This window comes from Thermobia domestica, chromosome 4 (assembly GCF_964235325.1).
Source record: "Thermobia domestica chromosome 4, izTheDome1.hap1.1, whole genome shotgun sequence".
In the NCBI taxonomy this organism is placed as follows: Eukaryota; Metazoa; Arthropoda; class Insecta; order Zygentoma; family Lepismatidae; genus Thermobia; species Thermobia domestica.
The window spans coordinates 226,014,467-226,035,223 of NC_137457.1; the positions used below are offsets into that span (position 1 = coordinate 226,014,467).

Below are 20,757 nucleotides of genomic sequence, written 5' to 3' on the forward strand. Positions count from 1 at the left end.
ATGAATTAATAAGAAGACATACAAAATACGCAAAGTAATTTTAAATTAATAATAATAATAATAATAATACTCTGTCCATCTTTATTGTTGTATTACCATATGCATACATAATGTAAATATACATATTAATAAAGTTTTCTCTTCTAGGTGCTTAGAACAAAGATGGCAAAGAGGAGGAAATGCTTCCAATAACTCCACTGTATTGTCCCACCTAGGAGCTAAATGTGAATTCATGGGAACAATGGGCAGAGGACATGAGTTGGGGTATGTATTCTCTGTTGTAAGAATTGAGAAGCATGTGTGAATAAAATATACATATCCTTATCAGTTTAATGGAGGTGTCTGAAGTTGCAAACACATAAGATGTCTGGTTTAACAACGGTCAGTTGGTGACGTAAGCGCTATGTTGTTTTTGGTGGTGTGTTAGGACAAATTCCGTACTATGTAAGGAGCAGTAGAACGGCAGTGTGTAGTGAACTGAGCAAATGGTGATGCTATAAAATGGTGACCTCTGATTTCTAAAGAAGGCAAATTGTTGGTACCGGAAGCTCATGTGGTTCGGATTCCACGTTAATCAGTAGGTCCTGTCTCATATAGCCTCGCTTCTGAAAGCGACGTTAAACTAAAGATCAATCATAAAAATCAATCGATTATGTAGTACAAGTATGATCAAAATGGCAAATGTGTAACGAGGAATAGTGTCCAAGGTGATGATGGCTTATAAAACTGACGGCAAAACCACATCGGCGAAGGATAAATAGTTGGAAGAAAAGTCCAGTTGAGCATTAAAGTAGATTATCGTGTGATTGCGGTGCAGATAACGGTAGTGCTCAAACAGTACCTCCCATAGCCTCTGTCGACAATCACACTTTGCCGCTAGTTACATAAAATGGACATACCGGCTCGAGTTGCATGGGCAAAACCGTTGGTAAGGGAGCATAACGCTTGAGCACGACACCAATGATGCCCCGAACATGCATCATGGACTGCTGATGACTGGAAATGTGTGATGTGGTTGGATTAATCATTGTTAATCTTATTTCAAACCACAGGCCGTACTTATGCATGGAGTACATCCAAAGAACTGTATGATCCGCAGTGTGTCTGCCTAATCGTGAAACATATCGGCGGTTCTATAGTTGATATGCTATTCAGGTTTTCAGTAGGTCCTATGTTGACATTTACTGGAGCGGTCATTGCCCGTAATTAAGTCGCCATTTTAGAGGATAATGTACATTCTATGGTCCAGATGCTTCCGGACAATGACGCTATATTCCAGGATGATAATGCGCCCAGTCACATAGGTGAATCTATTGCAGTGTGGTTTGAGAAATATCAAAATCAAGTTGAAAACATCCATAGTTTTTAGATTCTCCCCGGATCTGAACATAACTGAACAACATAGAAAAGAACTCACCTTGCAGCCTAAGAGTTCTTTTCTGTTTTTAAATATGCATTCTAGAGCATCTATATGCTAATATAATTAAATAACATCTATGGTCCGTTTTGAAGACACCAATCTGGCGCAGATTTCCGCCTCCATCTTCTCTCACGGAATTTGAATGATTCACTACACGTAATCATCATCATCATAGGTATTCTGGCATTGTTGGCAGGTCACTTGCCGCAACCAAGAAGCTTCCATGCTTCACGGTCTTTCGCTAACCTCTTCGTCTTCACGTATCTATGATTTTTCCATTTTGAAGATGTCGTCCATTAATTGTAATCTTCGCCCCCTCCCTCTCTTTCCTGCCGTCATACCCTCTAGCACATCCTCATGATACAATTCCTTCTGAGCCAGTGTCCCAAATAGTTTCTCCTCCTCTTCTTAATATCTAAAATTGTATTTTTCTCCCGCACCATGTCTAACACCCTCTCATTCATTTTTTCGCTCGACCCAGCTAATTTTGCATTCTTCTGCACACCCACGTCTCGAAAGTTTCTAATCGTTTTTCATCACTTTTGCGTAATATCCATTTTGTCACCTCAAACAGTACAATACTCCACACGAAGCAATTTATGAGTATTTTTCTTAACTCTTCCTTCAAGGTTTCAGAAGACTTCTTTCGCCATTCCTGTCCTTGCTTTTATTATATATTTGCACTTCATATCATCAGTAATAATACTACCCAGGTATCTAGAAACTAGTCACCTGTTTTATTTTCTTCCCTGCTACTTCTATATTTGATACCGACCGCTTCCAATCATCATGGCTTTTGTCTTTCTAACATTGATTTTCATTTCATATTTTTGGTAACCTTTTCTTAAGTTTTCAAACATGTTATTGATTTTCTTTGCCGATTCCGCAACAAACGCCATATTATTTGCAAACCGTATACACCTAATCATTCTACCTCCTGCCGAATAATGTAATATTCCACTTGCTACCATTCACTACTCCTATGACTCTATTCCGCGTCGCATTAAAGCTTTTTCTGAGGGCGGAGGTTCGACGCCATATTAACCCGCTGCTTTTTTCAGATGTTTCCATTAATTTGATAAGTATCTCTATATGCAAACTTTTTCTTACTTGCTTCGCTAAAAAGGGACGTTTATTTCAAATTAATTAGTCATAATTATTTGATCAGCTGGATGTACAGTATATAGCTATGCATTTTTCAGTCTTAATTGGCGTATATATATATCTGGGTGTGATCTGGTTAATACGTATGTATATGACAAACAAAACCAAAGATTTGAACATGACTGATTCACGGTGAGTTTGAGAAATAAATAAGAAACACAGAACGTGGTCTGTTGGTTATATCTTAATTGATAAACATAATTTCTAAATTAGGACCATTTATGCTCATATGTATAAAAAAGTAATATGTTCAGAGAGTTGTTTTATGTTAAAAAATGAGATATATGTCTGATCTACTACAACTTTATTTTGATTGTTTTTTTTTGAAAACATCAACAGATGAGCTCACTACCTCTATCATCTTCACTTACGTTATGTAGATGACAGTCTTAAATAATTGAAGTATTGTCTGCAGACATAAAATGGTTCGTATGTTGTGCATCGAACTGCAGTGCAGCATATGTGATTAATTGCGTTTGTGCACATCAAACAGCATATCAAAATTGTTTCGTCGTACTTCTTATCGAGATATGAGGTATTGTTTAAATCTAAAACTAACGCGAAAATCCTGACTTTACAAATAATGCTCCTAAAAACGGAAAGGTCTTGAAACCTAATAGTTGTATTTAAGATACAGTATTATTGAGTAACAGCAAAGTATTTTCAGAGTCGGAAATGTTGTTGAAGATATTTAATTTTATTGAACATAGCGCAGTGCCACACAGTGACAATATACAGTATATCTAAAACGAAATGGAAGCATTACTATTAACATTATTTGTTAAATCTGTCTAACTTAAAAGTATTTAATGCTATAATATGTACTGACTGGTGTCATTTCAGATTTATTTTAAAGAGCTTCCAAGACCTAAATATAATTACAGAAAATTGCGTTTTTTATGACAATTGTGATTTTCCAACATCAAGTGTGATTATAAGCGCAGCGAACGGCTCGCGAACTATAATTCATTCAAATAAAAATTTACCTGAATTATCTCTTCAAGACTTCAAAAAATTGGATTTATCCCTTTATTCCTGGATACATTTTGAGGTAAGTCAAGATTCACATGTTTTAAACTTACAATGTACATTTGAATTTTTAGAAACACCACGTATATATGTTATATAATGTGCATATATCAAACTCAGTGGATAGTTAACACTGTTATCTGGACACTAAACATTTTTCCAGCAACCCAATAAAATTTCATATTTACGTAATTTGATTTGAATTGTATTGACGTATGTTAATCTACATTTGGGAAAGAATTTTTTTCTTGTAAAAATTGGTAAATACCAGTACAAATTTGGAAATAATAATCGATATAATGAATACACATATATATGGATATACACATACAAATGAAACGAAATGAAATATATACATACATACATACATATATATACAGGGTGTCTCAAAAATGTAAGAAAGAGGGGAACCGTCTCTAAATATGATGCTTTCAATCTAAAGTGAAGGAATTTTTTAAATCGGCCGTTTGAGCTGTACACTTTTTATGTGTCCAATGTTAAATGAAAATGCAACGTTACCATTTACCTGGACTCACAACATAAGCGAATGAAGTTACTGTCTTGTACGCTGACGTGTCAATGTTCAACCCCCATTTCAAACATGCCTCCATTCACATTAAGTTGTGGGTCCAGGTACATTGCAACGCTGCATTTTCATTTAACTTGGGCGCATAAAGAGTGTACAGCCCAAAAGGTTCGTCTGATTAAAAAGAAAAAAAAAATCCTTCACTTTAGATTGAAAACATCATGTTTGGGGACGGTTTCCTCTCTTACATTTTGTTATAACTCTGATAATAAAAGGGATGTTTTGAGACACCCTATATATATATATATATATAATATTTCATTTCGTTTCGTTTCATTTGTATGTGTATATGCATATATATGTGTCCCGTAATTTTTTTCTTTTTAAGAGGGTACCCGATGGTATGTTGAATCTCTCTTGTTAAAAATTCAGAAACCTTCAGGACTGAGTAAACCGTGATGGTGGTAATATATTCTAGAGCCTTGGAAACCACAAGCTCAAGTGAACAGTTTATTACTCATACGATCCATGAACAGCAAATTCGGTACTTTACCAATTCTAAACCAATTCATGGTTTATTTTCGAGGTTTTGTATTATTATCTGCCTCAACCACTAATTAAGTAAGTTTTTGTGTTGTAGAGAAGTGAAACATTCTGCTTTATCAATTTAAAGCAGAATTTTGAAAAAAGTACAAAATTTCCCAAGAAAAAAAAACGAAGCAGAAAAAGCAGTTTTTTTTAAACAGTTGTTTTTTTTTCGAGCCCTTGCATCTCTACCCATATCTAAAAATGTTTTTTTTTTTTTTTTTTAAATCATAAGTTGGAGCCAAATTTGTCCTGCAACCCAAGTTTGTTCGAAACGCATAAAATTTGTAAGACCGAAAATTGCGCTCTGTTGTCCCAGGAACCTCACTGACGGTCGACAGTGATGTGACACCTTTGTTTGTTTATTGAATACAACACAAAAACTTGTTTCCAAGATAATTCTTTTATTTATTTTTTAATATCATTTCTGCAAGTAGTCGAACCTTCGACTACAACACTTTCTTGCAAGTTAACTGATAAGCAGTTAAACAATACAATAAACGCTAAAAACAAGGGAAGAAAGAGACAAAAATTGTAGAGCATCACATTGACCTGCTGTAGCGAAGAGAAATCAAAATATTCACACGGAAAGAAAAAAAACCTTCTGAATCGGGAGCACTTTTTGATAATTTTCTTTCTCTGGCATATTTTTTTAGAAAAATAAAAATAAAAATAAAAATAAACAAATGTTTAGAACAAGCCTTAAAAATGCATGTGTTTAAAAAAATGTTTAAAACGTATATAAAATTTGTTTTAAACAAAATCAATTGTTTAAAACAAGTTTTAATAATTTGCTTTAAACATTTTGTTTTAAACAGATTAACCCTGGAAGAAATTCTAGTTGCTTTCTTGGAATGTGAAGCATGTTGAAGTTGAATCGTCTTGGATGATCTATTATTTCCAGACTTGTTCCGAATAATTCAATTTCCTTGCTGTACCCTTTGCATGTTTTGATACATTTATTTCCTTTAATAGTGGAATACGTTTCACTTACATTATACTTGGGCCTTGTACTAAAACTACCATACTCGTCACTTAAAAATTCATACCTATTTTGTGTTTTAAATGAGTGGGAATTTACATCATATAGGATCTAGATTTTGTTGCACAACATGTGACTTAGACGCTTGAACAGTTTGCATGTCACCGTTTGAAACTGAATAATTCTTACCGGTACCTAATTCTTCACATTTATTGATGTCGTTCGGTACCATATTTATTCTTCTTCCGACGGCAATTTAATCTTCAGGTTTTCGTACTGAAGTTTCAGATTTTCATAATCCAAAGTTTTGTTTTTACAGAAGTTACACACGACACTGCTAAATGCATCCTGCTGTTTGGGTTGTCCGCAAAAAATGTTACCACTGATATGGGATATTTTCTTTTCAGATGAAAGATGGCCAAACGGTTATGGTCGAGGGACGAAGGAAGATTGCACTGTGGATGGAAGTATATGAATCACCTACAGTAGCAAAAAGCAAGTTTTGAATGTGTATAAGAAAGGTCCCCCAAATAGGTTAACCATTCTTCAGGTATATGAGAAATTTGAAGAAACTGGTTCTGTGGACAATAATTACAACAACCACGAGGCATGCACAACCTCCAACAAAAAATTTGTGCGGTGATACGCTTTATACCGCAAGACATATGTTCAGAGGTCATGGGATAAATGCTCGATAGAATACTTATATGTATTAACACGTCTAGTTCACAGGTGAAAGGAGTATATTAAATGTGTATGTATTTCAAACTCTTTCCTATCAGTGGTAACATTTTTGTCGGACTCTGTATATACCTATGTTGGTTATATATGATGGTGCATAAAAAAGATGTATATATACTTTGAACTGTCATAGAAAATTTATTGTCCAACTTACAAGGTTAAATTTCTGGTACTGCAATGATAAATTTTATATCCAAAAAGATGGCGTCCCGCCACACTATTATAGCGTACAAGCGTGGATCAGGTCTTGTTTTACGTGATTTTTCTTATAGGATATAATGAAAGATAAGATGTAACGTCGTAAACCATGTAACCTAGACACACTTTAGATCAGATTCAAGCAGTGTGCACCGAAATCCCATTGGACATGTTGGTGCGAAGTACGGAAACAGTCTTACTTCGTACTCAGAATATATCGATGCTGAAGGACATCATTTTTGAACATTTACTTTAATGACCATTTGAAACATTCAATTTAACCAGAAAGTACACTTATTTTTTACATTGAACTGTAGCCTTACTTTTTCCAGAAATTTAACGTGGTAGGTTTGAAAGTAAATTTTTTCTATGACAGTTCAAAGTGTATATACATTTTTTTGATGCACCCGGTATATATATATTAAAAATATTCCTAAAAGTAATGGATCACTTTGAAAGCACTTTCTTAACAGTTGGATGGAGTCATACCTGGAAATGCAAAAAGCCCGACCTTTTTGGAGGGAAAAAACGGAATTTTGATTTTTTAAACTTCTTATGACTTTCTTGTTTAAGTACCACTTTCGTTTCTCTGTACTTATTAAGAAAGTGCGCTTGCAACATCCAATTATTTGTGAGTGTTATGTTTAGTCCAAGTCTGGCTGTCTTGGTTGGTTTTCAACTGACCTTACAGTTGTTTCCAGCAACTGTATGTTATTCAATCATCATATCTTAAATATGGTTCTAATTGCCTAACTATATTATCGTTCCTGGAAGATATATGTATGTTACTGATTGCCGAAATGCAACCTGGCAGACAATAAAAAAAGAGTACCATAAACCAAAAATAGATACGATTTTTTTTTCTTTTTTCGTATAAAATCTAGTCTTGTTTACATCTCGTTCTCTGTTTCGGGAACATCTTATCCAGAGCTTCAGAGAGTTCAGGTACAAAATTAAACGGGTAAACAGCAATTTTTGGTATGATGTTAGTTTAGCATAATTATTCACAGAATTTCTTCTTTACTGTCATATCGTGTCAAAATTTTTGAAGTAAAAGATTTGTAAAGTTTTAAACGTTTTCTCTCTAGAATCTAAGCGGTCCCAATAAATATTATATAAAGTTATAATGAGGTTTTAGTTTATTCATAAACTTTAAATAATTTGTTCCACGAAATCTAGTATATTTTCAGAACAGTTCTTGCTAACGCCATTTAACTTTTTAGCAAAACATTTTTGTCGTTGAACATTAACCTAGCAGCTTTTAAAACATGGAACTGGAGTACATCGATTTGCACTTTTTGTGTCCTATCTAATGACCAGTTTTCTTGTATCCTTGGATTTTGTCACGATTTTCCCTTCAGTATGCAGTACCTGATAATTAATGTTTTTTCGTCTTATAATGAAAAAACTAAGGTGAAACGTACTGTTTTCTCTTAACTAAACTCGAAGTATTTAAAAGAAGCCCAAAATTTCCCAGGAAAAAAAATCGGAAGAAAACACTTCTTCCAAGCTCTTGCATCTCCCTTCCTGTGACCATGCATAATCACCACCGAAAAGAAGACAAGGAAAACAGAAGAGCTCATTCGTGTTATCACTTCCACATATTCAGTTATTTGTGCTGTATATATCTTTGTTAGAACGCCCAATGTAAGTTTTGCCTCGACTGCTGCTCGAAACTTCGAATGTTAAGTCAGGAAGAGGCCTACCTTTGTCCTTAATTTGAAGCTTTTCTTGATAAGTTAATGAAGAGAAAGGTTGTTATAACAAATGTTTCACAGAAGTCATTTTAAGATAAGAATATTGTTTATCTTACAATATTTATCTTAAATATTACACAAACTCGAACAAAGAATACTATTATTTTTAAAGCGCACAACAATTACACTGAACACCTTTATCAAAAACAAAGGAATGGTGCCTCATGTATCACATCGTGTGTCTTCGGCTTCTTCGGAAGTGTTCATGAGTTGTGAGTTGCTGGAAGTGCAGCTCTAGTAAATCCTATCTAACAAACAAGGAAAACCCAATACAGCGTGACCGGTGAAGATTTTGGTCTCAATACTAAAACGTAAGGTAATCCGTACTCTTGCCATATTATTAAGCTTCAGATGTTTCCAGCAATTCTACGTTGTGTACCATACCCAGCAGTACAATTTCAGGACACTGTTAGACCAAATATCATCATTATATGTTATTACCTTGATTAAATTAAGCACAATTCAACTCAGACTGAAAATACATTTATTCCACTAAAATAGCTGGTAGTTGTACAGCACTTATAGACAAGCCGTGTTGTGCAGGCTTTCGGTTCCTGAGTTATGGACTATCAAATATCTTGAATGATTTGTGCACTGATTACTTAACTTGTGTTGACGAAGGATTTGCTACAGCCATCATACACATAGGAACTGACTGTATGTAATCATTCAATAAACATTCGAGAACCCAATTTGGTTACAGCCACCTGGAAAATGTGGTGAAGATCCCAGTGATGGCAAGGTTTGTTGTTTACAAGTTGACTTTCAGTTCCTTGTAAATATCGTTCTTCATAATACTATTACAGGTAATTAATTGACTTCCTGCTAATGAAAATCATGTACAGTTACTAATTTATGGTTACGCAAAAATTAAAATAAAATGAAGGCCGATTTTTCACGGCTGTAGGTAATTTACTTCTATATAAAACGCTGTATATACATATATGTTGTATATGTAGATAGATAATCTTGTAAGTCGTAATACACAGAAAAGTGGATCAAAAGTTACTGAAAATGACCTGAATAGAGAAATCGCACCCTGTTTTATAAGACTTATTACAAAATAAACACATTTAAAGGTAGATAATATGTAGTCTACTCAGCTTTGCTTCCCCAGCCCTTTCCTCAACTTTGGGACTTATCCCCCACCCTCCTCAGTTGGGATGATGTTCATTCTTCACATATCTCGTTCCGTTGATTCCCTCTGCTTCAGTCTTGTGAGGATCTATCAAGAACTATAGAACTTGTATCTGTACCCTGCAGAATTTATATCAGGAAAGGGAAATAGCCGCAAATCCTCGAACAGTGCAAGGTCGAATCACACCTTGTTGGACGGAGGTCGGTTGAAGCGACATCTTAGCGAAGTTGAAAAACGCTAAGTAGTGACGAAGATCGGCTTAAGGGTATATTATTACACATAGTTTATAAAAGTTCGTAAAATTAACTTATAAATAATTACTTTACTAATATTGTATTACTTTTTGTCTATTTTTTATTTACAGGGTCGTAATGTTGATGCTGTGGTTTCCATGATGGAATATGTAAGAAAATGGAATGAAACTCACTCTGTAAATGAATATATAACAGTCTCGGTGGAACTTGAGAAGTGTCGTTCGGAACTAAAAGAATTAATTCCAGGAGCAGATGTTCTATTTGTTGGAAAAGACTACGCACGGTTTCACGGGTGTAAGAATATGAAAGAAACCCTAAACTTAATTGCGAAGCAAGCACGACCAAAGTAAGTTATATCATACAGTTTTTTTTTTTTTTTTCTGTATTAGCAGATTTAACCCGTGTCAACCCGTTTCAAAGGGGCGTGTCTCTTTTGCTTTGAACAGAGTTACAAAAAGAAATCGCACTGGATAGCAGAACTATTCCTAGCTTTGATCCAAAAGATTGTGTCTTTAGACATACTCCTCGAACACGAAAAAACCCTTTTGTTAAGGATGTTTGTAGAGCTCTCCCCAACGCAGCGTCTATCGCGTCTAAAGACGAGATTCTCGTTAAAAGAGTTAAGAATGGTTTGAAATTTTTTGTTTTTAGTTCACATTAAAGAAACTGTAGCGCCTTGAGTGGCTGGGCGTTTTCTTTTCGTCGGTGTTAGCTCGTGGTCTTTTTGATTTTTGATAAGAGTAGCACTAGTGTTTTTAAAGAATAACTTTTGGACATAATTTAAGAGGAGTTGAAATATATTAACTGAAAAAATTACAACACAGTTTAACACAGTTTTGAGAACAACACTGCACTGCAGAGAGGTGACGAGAAGAACCGAAAAGACTGAAGAGGTGAGAGGCTAATGTATGCTGAGTAGGTGTACCCTTTTGGCTTTGGCATATATTGACGTGGATCTCGCATGAGAGTCTGAGATCTAATACAAGGTAGCTCATATAAACTAGCCTGGCCGCGTAATACTAAAAACGACCGAATATTTGTGTGTAATTATCTGAGTAATTCTGGCTGACGTGAGTGTGCCGCGCGATGTGCAGTTGTTTAGCATCTTGCGAAGTCTGTTTCTGTCTGGTGCTGTGATGTGACACTGGCGTGTTGCCCGATTATTTAACTAGAATTGCCTGCTTGTTCAGTTCTGGTAAAAGAGTCACTTCGAGAAGATAGTGTTTTCCGTGCTGCTGCGATAGTGGAAGAGTTTGTATAGACGCAGTCAATGAAGAACATACAGGCAGTCTTGAATAGCAGGTACCCACTTATAAAAGCACCTGCGAAACGCTGTGTTCAGAACTTTTTTTTTTTTTTTTAAACCGTCAAACCGGGTATGTGGCGAATGTGAGTAAGCGGAAACAAAATGTTGTTGGAACACACCGGTGATCATCCGTGATATTCAGCGGCAAATAACACGAAGACCGCAAAAGTTACTCTAAAACTGTTCCAGGAGGTCGGTGTGTCACGAACAATCTAAAGTTTCTGAAACTGAAACCATACTGAGTAAAATGTGTTCAGAAACTGAAGGAGTCAAACATAGGTAAACGGGTTGCACACAGCAATTGTTTACTGACATTGATTGCAGACAGACGTTTGTCCAACGAAGCGAGCACGAGATGTATCGGATTACGTGAATTCGCAGAACACGAGACACTTGTCTGCTGAAAATCTCCATATTCTGGATGAAATAAATAAATAAATAAATAAATAAAAATTGGTGTTTGGTGCACAGTTTCCGGGGTAAGTGTAGTGGGTTAAGTGTTCGTAGAATCAATAGTCAATAGTGAAGTTTATCTTGGATTCTTCCAATAGTTTTATGACGAACTATCGAGCCACATCGGGATGATTACATTCTTACTTGAAACAAGATGGAGTCATATGCCACGAACGAATCTCTAGCTTTGGTACATGAACTAGTTACAGAAGAGCGCACACTAAGTAAGGACTTGTGGCTCCCTTATTCCCCTCTGATTTTTATCTCTGGAGATACCCAAAGATAAAAATGGATGCAAATAATCCCGATGCCCTGGCTAAACTGTAGCAAACCAGTACCCACGTCATCCGAGGCACCACCTGTGAAGAGTAACAGGCGGTGTCATCCAATATGTTGGAAAGTGTTCAGAATGTTTCAATGTTAGCGAGAGCAATTTTTAGCATCTATTGTAACGTGCAGGTAAGCCAGCGTGTACATTTTCTTACTCTTGTGCCTGGTATCCGGTATTACTACGTCGGGCTACTTTTATGTGGACCACTCTGTACACCATATGATCATACAGTTTATTACAACGATGAATTTTTAATACTGTTGTACATAGTTTACAGAAGATTATTTTGCGTATGTTTGACCAAACGCGATTCCTTCTCTCCGCGTGCAGAAAAGCTCGCCCGATCTTGGTCAGGCGCATTTGTCAGCGAGTTTTGAGAAAGTGTTTGTGCTTTATTCATTCGCTTGAATATGCTGCCAAAACGGAATCACTTTTGGGAAGTATGTTGTAGTTCTTTACCACGCAAAGTTTTAGTGTTTTAATGATTAGGAAACAATATAGGAGCAAGGGTTATGGCATTAGCTTGACTTTAATGAACAATGTGATCGGCAAGTATAAGGATTCCATGGCCCTAGCATTCGGTTCTCCAACAAAGGGAACGAGAACATGACCGTGCAGAGAAGCCACCACAACCATGTACACGAAACTTCGCAGAATTGACATGCAAGAGAGATCTTCAATCCAAGGACAGATGGTGAATCGTCTAAATATGTTTCTGGAAACTACAACCACATCTTCACCAACGTCTGAATATTGAAAAGGTGTTCGTTCAATGCTAGCGACCATTCTTATTGATGCCCACCATCGGGAACGCAAGTATAAGGCTCGAGACCTGTACGAACGGGATCTATGAAACTCAAGGTGACGATATACGTTCGTATATTGGATGAGGCCTAGGTGAACCTTTCCGACTGCGATAAACCAAAAGCTATCATATATGGAGACAAAGGCCGAAGCGCTTTACAGGATGGGTCCAAGCATGCAAAGAGGCTTTCCAGAAGGCGTTCTTGGTGGTTGCCGCCTGTTGTCACCAAGGCAGACTGAAGATTCGTAGGGGGAAGACGAACTGTAAAATCAACTGACAGAGGAGATCTTGAGACTGATTTAGAAGCGGGAGTTACCATAAAACTACAGAAACCACATCAAAATAGCTCGTATCCACTAAGGCAATGCTTGATCACACACCTTAAAGTCGTCCCTTGCATTCAGGAGGATAATGGAATACAGGCCATACCTTTCAGCGAGATACCTGTAAAGTTCCAGATACAAATCCAATTTTGACTTTTGTGGATTTGGATTGCTTAAAGGGCTTTAAGAAAGAGGCATGTGACAACTGTGAGTAGACCCAGTTGTGATAGAGAATGGCACAAGTCTCCCTCATAATTCTCCAACAGATCTTCTGGAATGGAAACTAATTTGTCGGGCCATTGTTAGGTACCGGAGAAGCCTGGTGATGTATATGTTGAAGGGGATGATCCTGCCTTTCAGTTCTACATAGAAAACGATGAGTTGCTAGAAACGATCCAGTGAAAATACGACTTTGGAAAGCTCCTGAAGCAGAAGTACCGTACAATTACAAGCAAGGGTATACAGGTAACAAGGCCTCGCTAGGTAAGTAGAACCTCTCTGCAAACACGCTCAATAAGATCCATTGTGCCACAACGCCCAAATGAAGATTCTTTCAGTAATTCCTATATTGGTCTCAAAAAGTTTTGAACCTGATTCCAGGTCTAAAGGGCACCATTTTGACAAAGACTTTGAGTTTCTCCTGTGAATTAGACAACCAATGCTCTATCTTAGGCAACCCTTCACCCAATCAAGTCCTAACAAGAAAATTAAAAAAGTAAGTTGCTGTGCAACTTTTTCTCTTTAATATTGTAATTGTCTATAATAGTAATATGGTGGCCGTTTTGCTTAGAGGAATTAGTAACTAAGTAAAACAAAGAAACAAAACAAGAAAAGGAAAGCTAGTGACAATAAGTGAAACATTAAAATTAATTGTAGAACCATTTACGAAGTATAGGGTAAACTTACAGAGTTGATTAACAATGTTAACACAGCCTTTGAATTAGTTTATCTTCAACAGCATAACAGATTGTTAAAATTTGTAAGGGCTAAAATTGCGGCAAAAGTATAGACATAACTTTTAGTCCGAAATACTGGCAAACATAGGAAAAAATACAGGCAATTCTTGAGGAAAATTATGGCGCAGAAAGGACTATTACGCCAGTACACTGTTTAATGCTCAAAAGGAAACAGAAGAGTGTCGTCTCCTGCGTTCTTGGATTTCTTCAGTCAGGTCCGAAGGATAACGCTTTTCGTGTTGGTATTAAAGAGAAATCCTGCAGCACTATGCCTTTGATAGAACATTTCGCCAAGGCTAGAATGGAATCCTACAGATATTGGATGCTTGTACATATATGTATACTTTTCTTATAGGGGACTATTGAATGCATTAAGTATTTAAACAACATAAAATCATATCTTAAATTTGACAGAATAACAAGATCTATAAATAAACTCTTATTTCAAATCACGATATAACACTCTCTTTGTAAAGCATATGTAAGAAGAAAATCTACGAAGCGGCAATAAAGAACTACATTCACATTACTTAAAGAGTGTAAAGAACACTTACTTATATTTGTAACACAACTCAGTGTTCCCCGAGGCCAGAGATTATGAATAATTATTCACAGAATTTCGAAGTCTAATCGGACCTCATCCTGTAGTAGCAACTCTATGCGTTGTGTATTTGTTGAAAATCCGTAGAAATGTATACCGTCTGTCAAACCAATGGACTTCGGAGAAACACAAAGAACTCGATAGAACAGATTTGGTGTTCTCAGCTAGCTAGCTTGTAGATATAAATTATAGATTTTAGGCAGATATAAATAAACACTTTCCACAGCACAAACAACTGTTATGTATCAAACCGATTATTTAAAATAGTTTGTAGTTTTGTTCATATAGTATATCAAAAACAGTTAAAATTATAATGAACTAAGAAGTGCAGTGAACTTGTATCCCGCCATTGTTATTTCTGTGCTTGTTTACTTATCATTCCGTACTTACTTCCATTTATATATATCAAATGAAATCTTTAACATCCCGTGATTATCCTCTTTAGGCTAAGGGCGACGGACGATTAAGGCAAATTTATCATGATGGATGAATTGGTGAAATGAGAATTTGGGAGAAAAAGGGAGTATATCGAGAAAACCCACGGACACGATGTTGTTCACCACAAACCTACTTGATCGAGGATCGAACCAGAAACCCCATGCACTAGACTAGAAGTAAGTGCTCTACCACAGCCACCGTGATCCCCTTTATATGTATGTGTGTGTGGTAACTGCATAACAACTGGATTTTGTTCTTGGCACATACTGTAACTGATGTATATTTTTTTCCTTTAATCCATTAGACGTAGGGATTAGATTTTCTTAAATCGGATCGATTACTAATTATGTTGATTTATTTATTGTAGAGCAACGATTGTTTGTCCTTGGGGCGAAGATGGCGCTGCTGCAGTAGATGGTGATGGCATAATTGTGGAATCTCCAGCGTTTCCCCCTGACAAGGTAGTGGATACTCTTGGTGCAGGGGATACATTCAATGCTAGTGTAATCTTCGGTTTAATGAAAAAGATGACTTTACAAGATAGCATCATTTTGGGATGTAAAGTTGCAGGAGTGAAAGTTGGAATAAAAGGTTTTGATGGATTAAATACAGTCAATATAGAAGAGCTTTGTAAAAAGTGCTGAATATTATGTTGTAAGATAATTGAAACCAAACATCATGACGTTGGTAACTATAGTTTTGTAGTTCGTTTAGAAATGTTATACATATCTTAACACACACACACAAAAAAAGTGGCCTTTTTTGGAACGTAGATTAAAATATTGTAGCAATGTGTAGTATGATTTCGTCTTAGCGGATGTTACTTACGTGACTAAAACGAACGTGTAACATACGACAGTGAATCAAAATAGTATGCGCACGGTTGTTATTTGAAGAGCATAAGAGTACTTTAAAGTAATATTTCAAGGTTGAGGACGTTGTTTACTTGTTCATTTTACAGTCATGTAAGTGCAGTACAACACATTGCTACCATGATTCGATGCAGTTTCAAGAAAAGTCCATGGATAATATCTTTCCTTTTGACGAGCTTTGTATATACTGGAATGTAATTAGAAGTGAAATACTTTTAATTGTATATAGATGTATTTTATTTCTAATTATATTATTTCCTCTTGAGTTTGATTATTTTTTAAACAGAATGGATCTTTGGCAGATTAAGGTCAAGCCAAAATATTCTGTGCGGTATTTAATTCTATATTTCCGCAGCATCCTCCTATTTCAAAATCTACCGTGTATCGGACTAGTGATCGATTTGAATGCATGGGTTTAATTAATGATTTTCAGGTGGGTGAGAACTCTATGTACGGTGGAGCACCAGTTCATTTGCTATACTTGCCAGATTGCATCTTACGCGACGCTACGGCCATCGATGGATCGGCCACAGTGCTCTGCAGCTTGACCTCCCAGATTACCCGATCTGAATCCTTTGGATTTTTGGTTCAGGGGACACCTCAGAAACGTTTTGTACAGCTCGTCTGTTCACACACTTGTCGACTTAGAACACTGCATTGAAGACGCGTGTAAACAATTACGCAACACACCAGGAGTGGTGGAACGCATTCGAAACTCGATGTAGCGACGATTACGATGTTGCAGAGAGGTAGAAGGACAGCACTTTGAACATCTTCTGTAGGAATGTTTTAGTGTTTGCACGTATGATATAGTAGTTGTAGTGCTAATCAATGTAAGATTTGGTACCAGTACAGTAAGTTGTATATTCTGCCTGTTCTTAACTATAGATTACACGGAAAAGAACATTCCGTCTTCTTTCTACATACACTCGGTTTGCAGATTTCTGTCTAGTATACCACATCCTATTGTCCTTCAAGTTATGCAACCGTGCTAAGTGCGTTTTGCTTTTGCCGCCATTTTAAATATAAGTGTAATTGTGTCGTTATTCATATCTCACACGTTTGTATTTGTTTGTTTCTTTTCTTTTTTCTTTTTAAATTTAATTTTCAATGCATCGTTTCATTCTCCGTGCGTGACGATGTATGGAAAACCCCTTGCGCAGTTATTTTACAGATTTGAACATATATTTACCAGGTAAAGCAGATAAGATTTCTTTGTAAGTATCTATGTACCGCTTTCCTAATTCTTACTATCATCATGGTAGGCAAGTGTGAAATCACTTTTTCCCACACTTTCTGAGGCGTCTAGCTTCACATTTGTCCATTTCTGAACTATTTGTGGTACGAGGAATTTCTGGTTTCAGCTTTTTCTGTTTCTTTTGGAAACCATGTTGGTTAAGCATTCAAAAGAATCAATGACGTAACAAGAATGTAACCAGTAAATACGAGTTCCACCATTGTAATTTCTAAGCAAACTAGTTCAAATACATAGTTGCCAACTTAATAGTAGAATTCATTCTTTTTCTTTTTTGGGGGGGATTTTTATGTATAGTACCAAATTTTATTTTTATTATAAAATATATGTGAATCGTATTGAGAAATAAATGATACATACAATTAAATCCTTTTTTTTAATGTAATTTGTAATCACAACACAATCCCATTCCCTATTCAAGTATCCTTTCTCTGGCTTTAGTCGGTTTTCTTGTCTCATTGAGCGTTTCTTTGACATCTTGAACAATGTACTTGAAAGTGTACAAATTCGAAGAAAGTCCAGTTGTACTGCAAGATTACCTTCCTTAGGGTCTCTAAGTTATTCTTTTTTCTTATGCTTATCTTTATCATACCAACATAAGAATTTTCACATAGTATGTTACTTCATAAATTCACTTGTAGTCCGATCAACAATATATATATATTTCTTTTAAAACACTGTACAACTGAAATTTATCTTTTGCTTAAAAATATGTTTTTCTAATAATTTCTGTAAGCAAACATGACTCTGCGATTTGTTCCTTTGTATTACGTACAGTTTTCCCCAAAACACCATTTTTATAGTTACGTGTATTACGTAAGAAACAATCGTGAATTCATTTAAATATTTCTCTTGATAAGAATTTAGCATTGTTATATAAAGTTATGCTGAATCATATACTGATAAATTTGTTACATAACAATCACCATGTTGGCACCACGAACAAGTGCAGCCATCTGATTTGTGCTATGCACCGCATATGCAACATGAAGATTGTGCTTTGCAGTTGCAGATGTTTGTAAAGTTTTAACGTTTGCATTGGGTTTCTGCCAGTGAAATGTGTATGAAAAAGAGACTGTGTTCAGTGTATCAGAATGTCCCGTCAGTGTAAGAATAACACTTGATTCATTTTGTTGCATATGCGGTGGGCTGACGTTGAAGAGTCAAAGAAATAGCCTTACCCCTGTTTAAAAAAAAAAAAAAAAAAATGCTAAGTATAGGTGCAAGATAAGAGATAGACACAACATATCTGTTGCAATTCTTGTTTCAGAAAACTTGCGAAACTGGATGCAAGGAAAGCGTGGTTAAAATTTCCCGTACCAATGCTTTGGAGGGTATCCTGAAATTATTAAGTGACTGTTACCTTTATTTGAAGATGTAAATGGCTTCTGTTCATGACATCACACTCAATTCCTAATTTGGAATCAGCGAGGGTCCCAATGGCCTTTAGTTAAGAGTTACCTGTGCCGAAAGTTCCCGAATATTATATATTTGATGTAGAAGAAGGAAGTGAAGGCAAAGAGATCGTCTACTTCGAGCCACCATCCCTCTTATGTGCATCATACCTCATCACACAAGGAGAGTTAAATGATCTGGTACGGGAACTTTTCATCTTACTATTCGGAAACTGGATGCATTGTGTTTTGTAACGGTTTATTTAAGAAGTTTGGCCATGAACGTAATCCAGCAGAATGGCGATTGTTCTTTGATTCCTGTAAGGTACGTTTGAAGGGAGTGCTGCTCCATATTGCTAATGCTTATGCATCCGTCCCAGTGGCGTATGGTGTTGTCACAAAGGAAATATTTTAAGGTAATGCGTGACATATTGCAGTACATTCAATATAATTCATTCAAGTGAAGAATCTGTGTCCTTAAAGTTATTGGAATCCTTACAGGCTTGCAACAAGAGTATACAAAATTTTGTTGCTTTTTATGTGAATGGGACAGCCTGGACAGAGTTAACCATTACATGTAAAAACATGGCTATCACGATAGGAATGTATTCCATGAATAGGGTTGCCATTCATCCCGGAAAATCCGGGACCATCATGGAATCGAGATCTGCGTCCCGAAAAGGTTTCTCGGGACTCTTAAATGTCCCGGATTTCAGCGAAGAAGAAGAAGAAAAGGGAATATTATAGTTTGCTTTTTTCACAGAATTAGGTATATAATTATTCTCTTCAACTTCTGAGTTCACGATTTAACTACTTTGACATTGAACGAGCATTCGTTTCATTTGGCCAGGGACAAAAGGTTTTACTGCTCAATCTTATATTATCTTTAGTACTCTGTTTCAATTAGTATCTTGCTTCTGAAATATTTTAATATTCCCTGACCAATAGTTTTGGTAATTCGTTCAAAAAAAAAAAAAAAAAAAGTGTGAAAGGAAATATAACTTGAATGAGCTAAAACAGACTCTGAAAGAAAGAAAAAAAAAAAGATCCTGAGAAATTAAAAATAAAACATTGCCTATCAGAGGGAGAGGATAAATCATTTGCTTACGTTTGCTTAACTAGGGAGGAGAAGGTCTACTAAAATGACTAAAAGTGTGACTACATAATACTTGGATTTTCATTTTTGAAATATAATAACCTTATCCATGAACCAAGTCACGTCAACAACTCATGAACCCTGGATATGTTTTTATTCTTCCATTTATACATCAGACTAGGTTTGATGAAAATCATTATGGGCCAGCTTTCAAGCACCTGAACACGAAATTCCCAAGCCTAAGTAACACAAAGATAAATGAAGGTGTTCATTGGCTCATAAATAAGAATTGTCTTGCAGGATAGTCATTCTGCATGTACACTGTCGGACATAGATCAGGCAGCATAGCAAGCATTGAAATTAGTGTGTTCTAATTTCCTTGGTAATATTAACGCGCCAAATTATGAAACTATTGTTAGTGAAATGATGCACTGCTTCCAAACCATGGGATTCCACATGTCCCTGAAATTACATTTTTTTTAAAATTCATATTTGAACTTCTTTCCACAAAATTTAGAGGCTGTTATTGATGAACATGGGGAACGGTTTCACCAGGACATTGCAACATTTGAAAAGCGGCTCAGTGGACGAGAGAGCAGCAGTATGCTTGCTGAATATTGCTGGTCTATTATCAAAGGGACACCTTCAGATAGATACAAGAAAAAAGAGCACAATTTTCATTTCTGTAGAAATTTGTATAGACTTTTGTTTCTATACTTAATATACCTGTCCTGTGTCTGTGTAACAAAATGTCATTTGACTGCACAATATAAATGGTACGCATTATCAGAAAACGGACTTCACAATTGATTTAGCACCTCTAACTTATTTAAAGTTACATGTTTTTAATAAAAAGACTTCTTGTAGATCTTTGTATAGTCTTTTGTTTGTATACATAAAATGTTTGTCTTATGTCTGTGTAACAAAATGTCATGTGATTGTACAATAAAAATAGTACATGTTAGGAGACAACGGACTTCATATATCGCTTTAGCACCCCTGATTTAGTTAAAATCAACTGTTTTCACTTAATGGAAGAATAGCCTCAAATTTGTTGTACAATGTAATTGGTGAAATATCTTTAAGTATTTATTGGCGTCTTGAAACTTACAAGGGTTTCACATGTTTCGGTT

At 35.9% G+C, this 20,757-nt stretch overlaps 1 protein-coding gene across 5 annotated transcripts in view; it reads left to right on the plus strand.

Moving 5' to 3' along the window:
• The window catches only part of LOC145683881 (ketohexokinase-like), a 52,797-nt gene extending 35,296 nt beyond the window's left edge, over positions 1 to 17,501 (plus strand). For all 5 annotated transcript variants that reach the window (XM_081755514.1, XM_081755516.1, XM_081755517.1 and 2 more), the window contains 4 exons: positions 148 to 264; positions 3,428 to 3,635; positions 9,905 to 10,140; positions 15,375 to 17,501. In XM_081755514.1, the coding sequence (XP_081611640.1) occupies positions 148 to 264; positions 3,428 to 3,635; positions 9,905 to 10,140; positions 15,375 to 15,651 (838 nt within the window). In that variant the 3' untranslated portion in view covers positions 15,652 to 17,501. The remainder of the gene's footprint in view (positions 1 to 147; positions 265 to 3,427; positions 3,636 to 9,904; positions 10,141 to 15,374) is intronic.
• Positions 17,502 to 20,757: the final 3,256 nt, after the last annotated feature.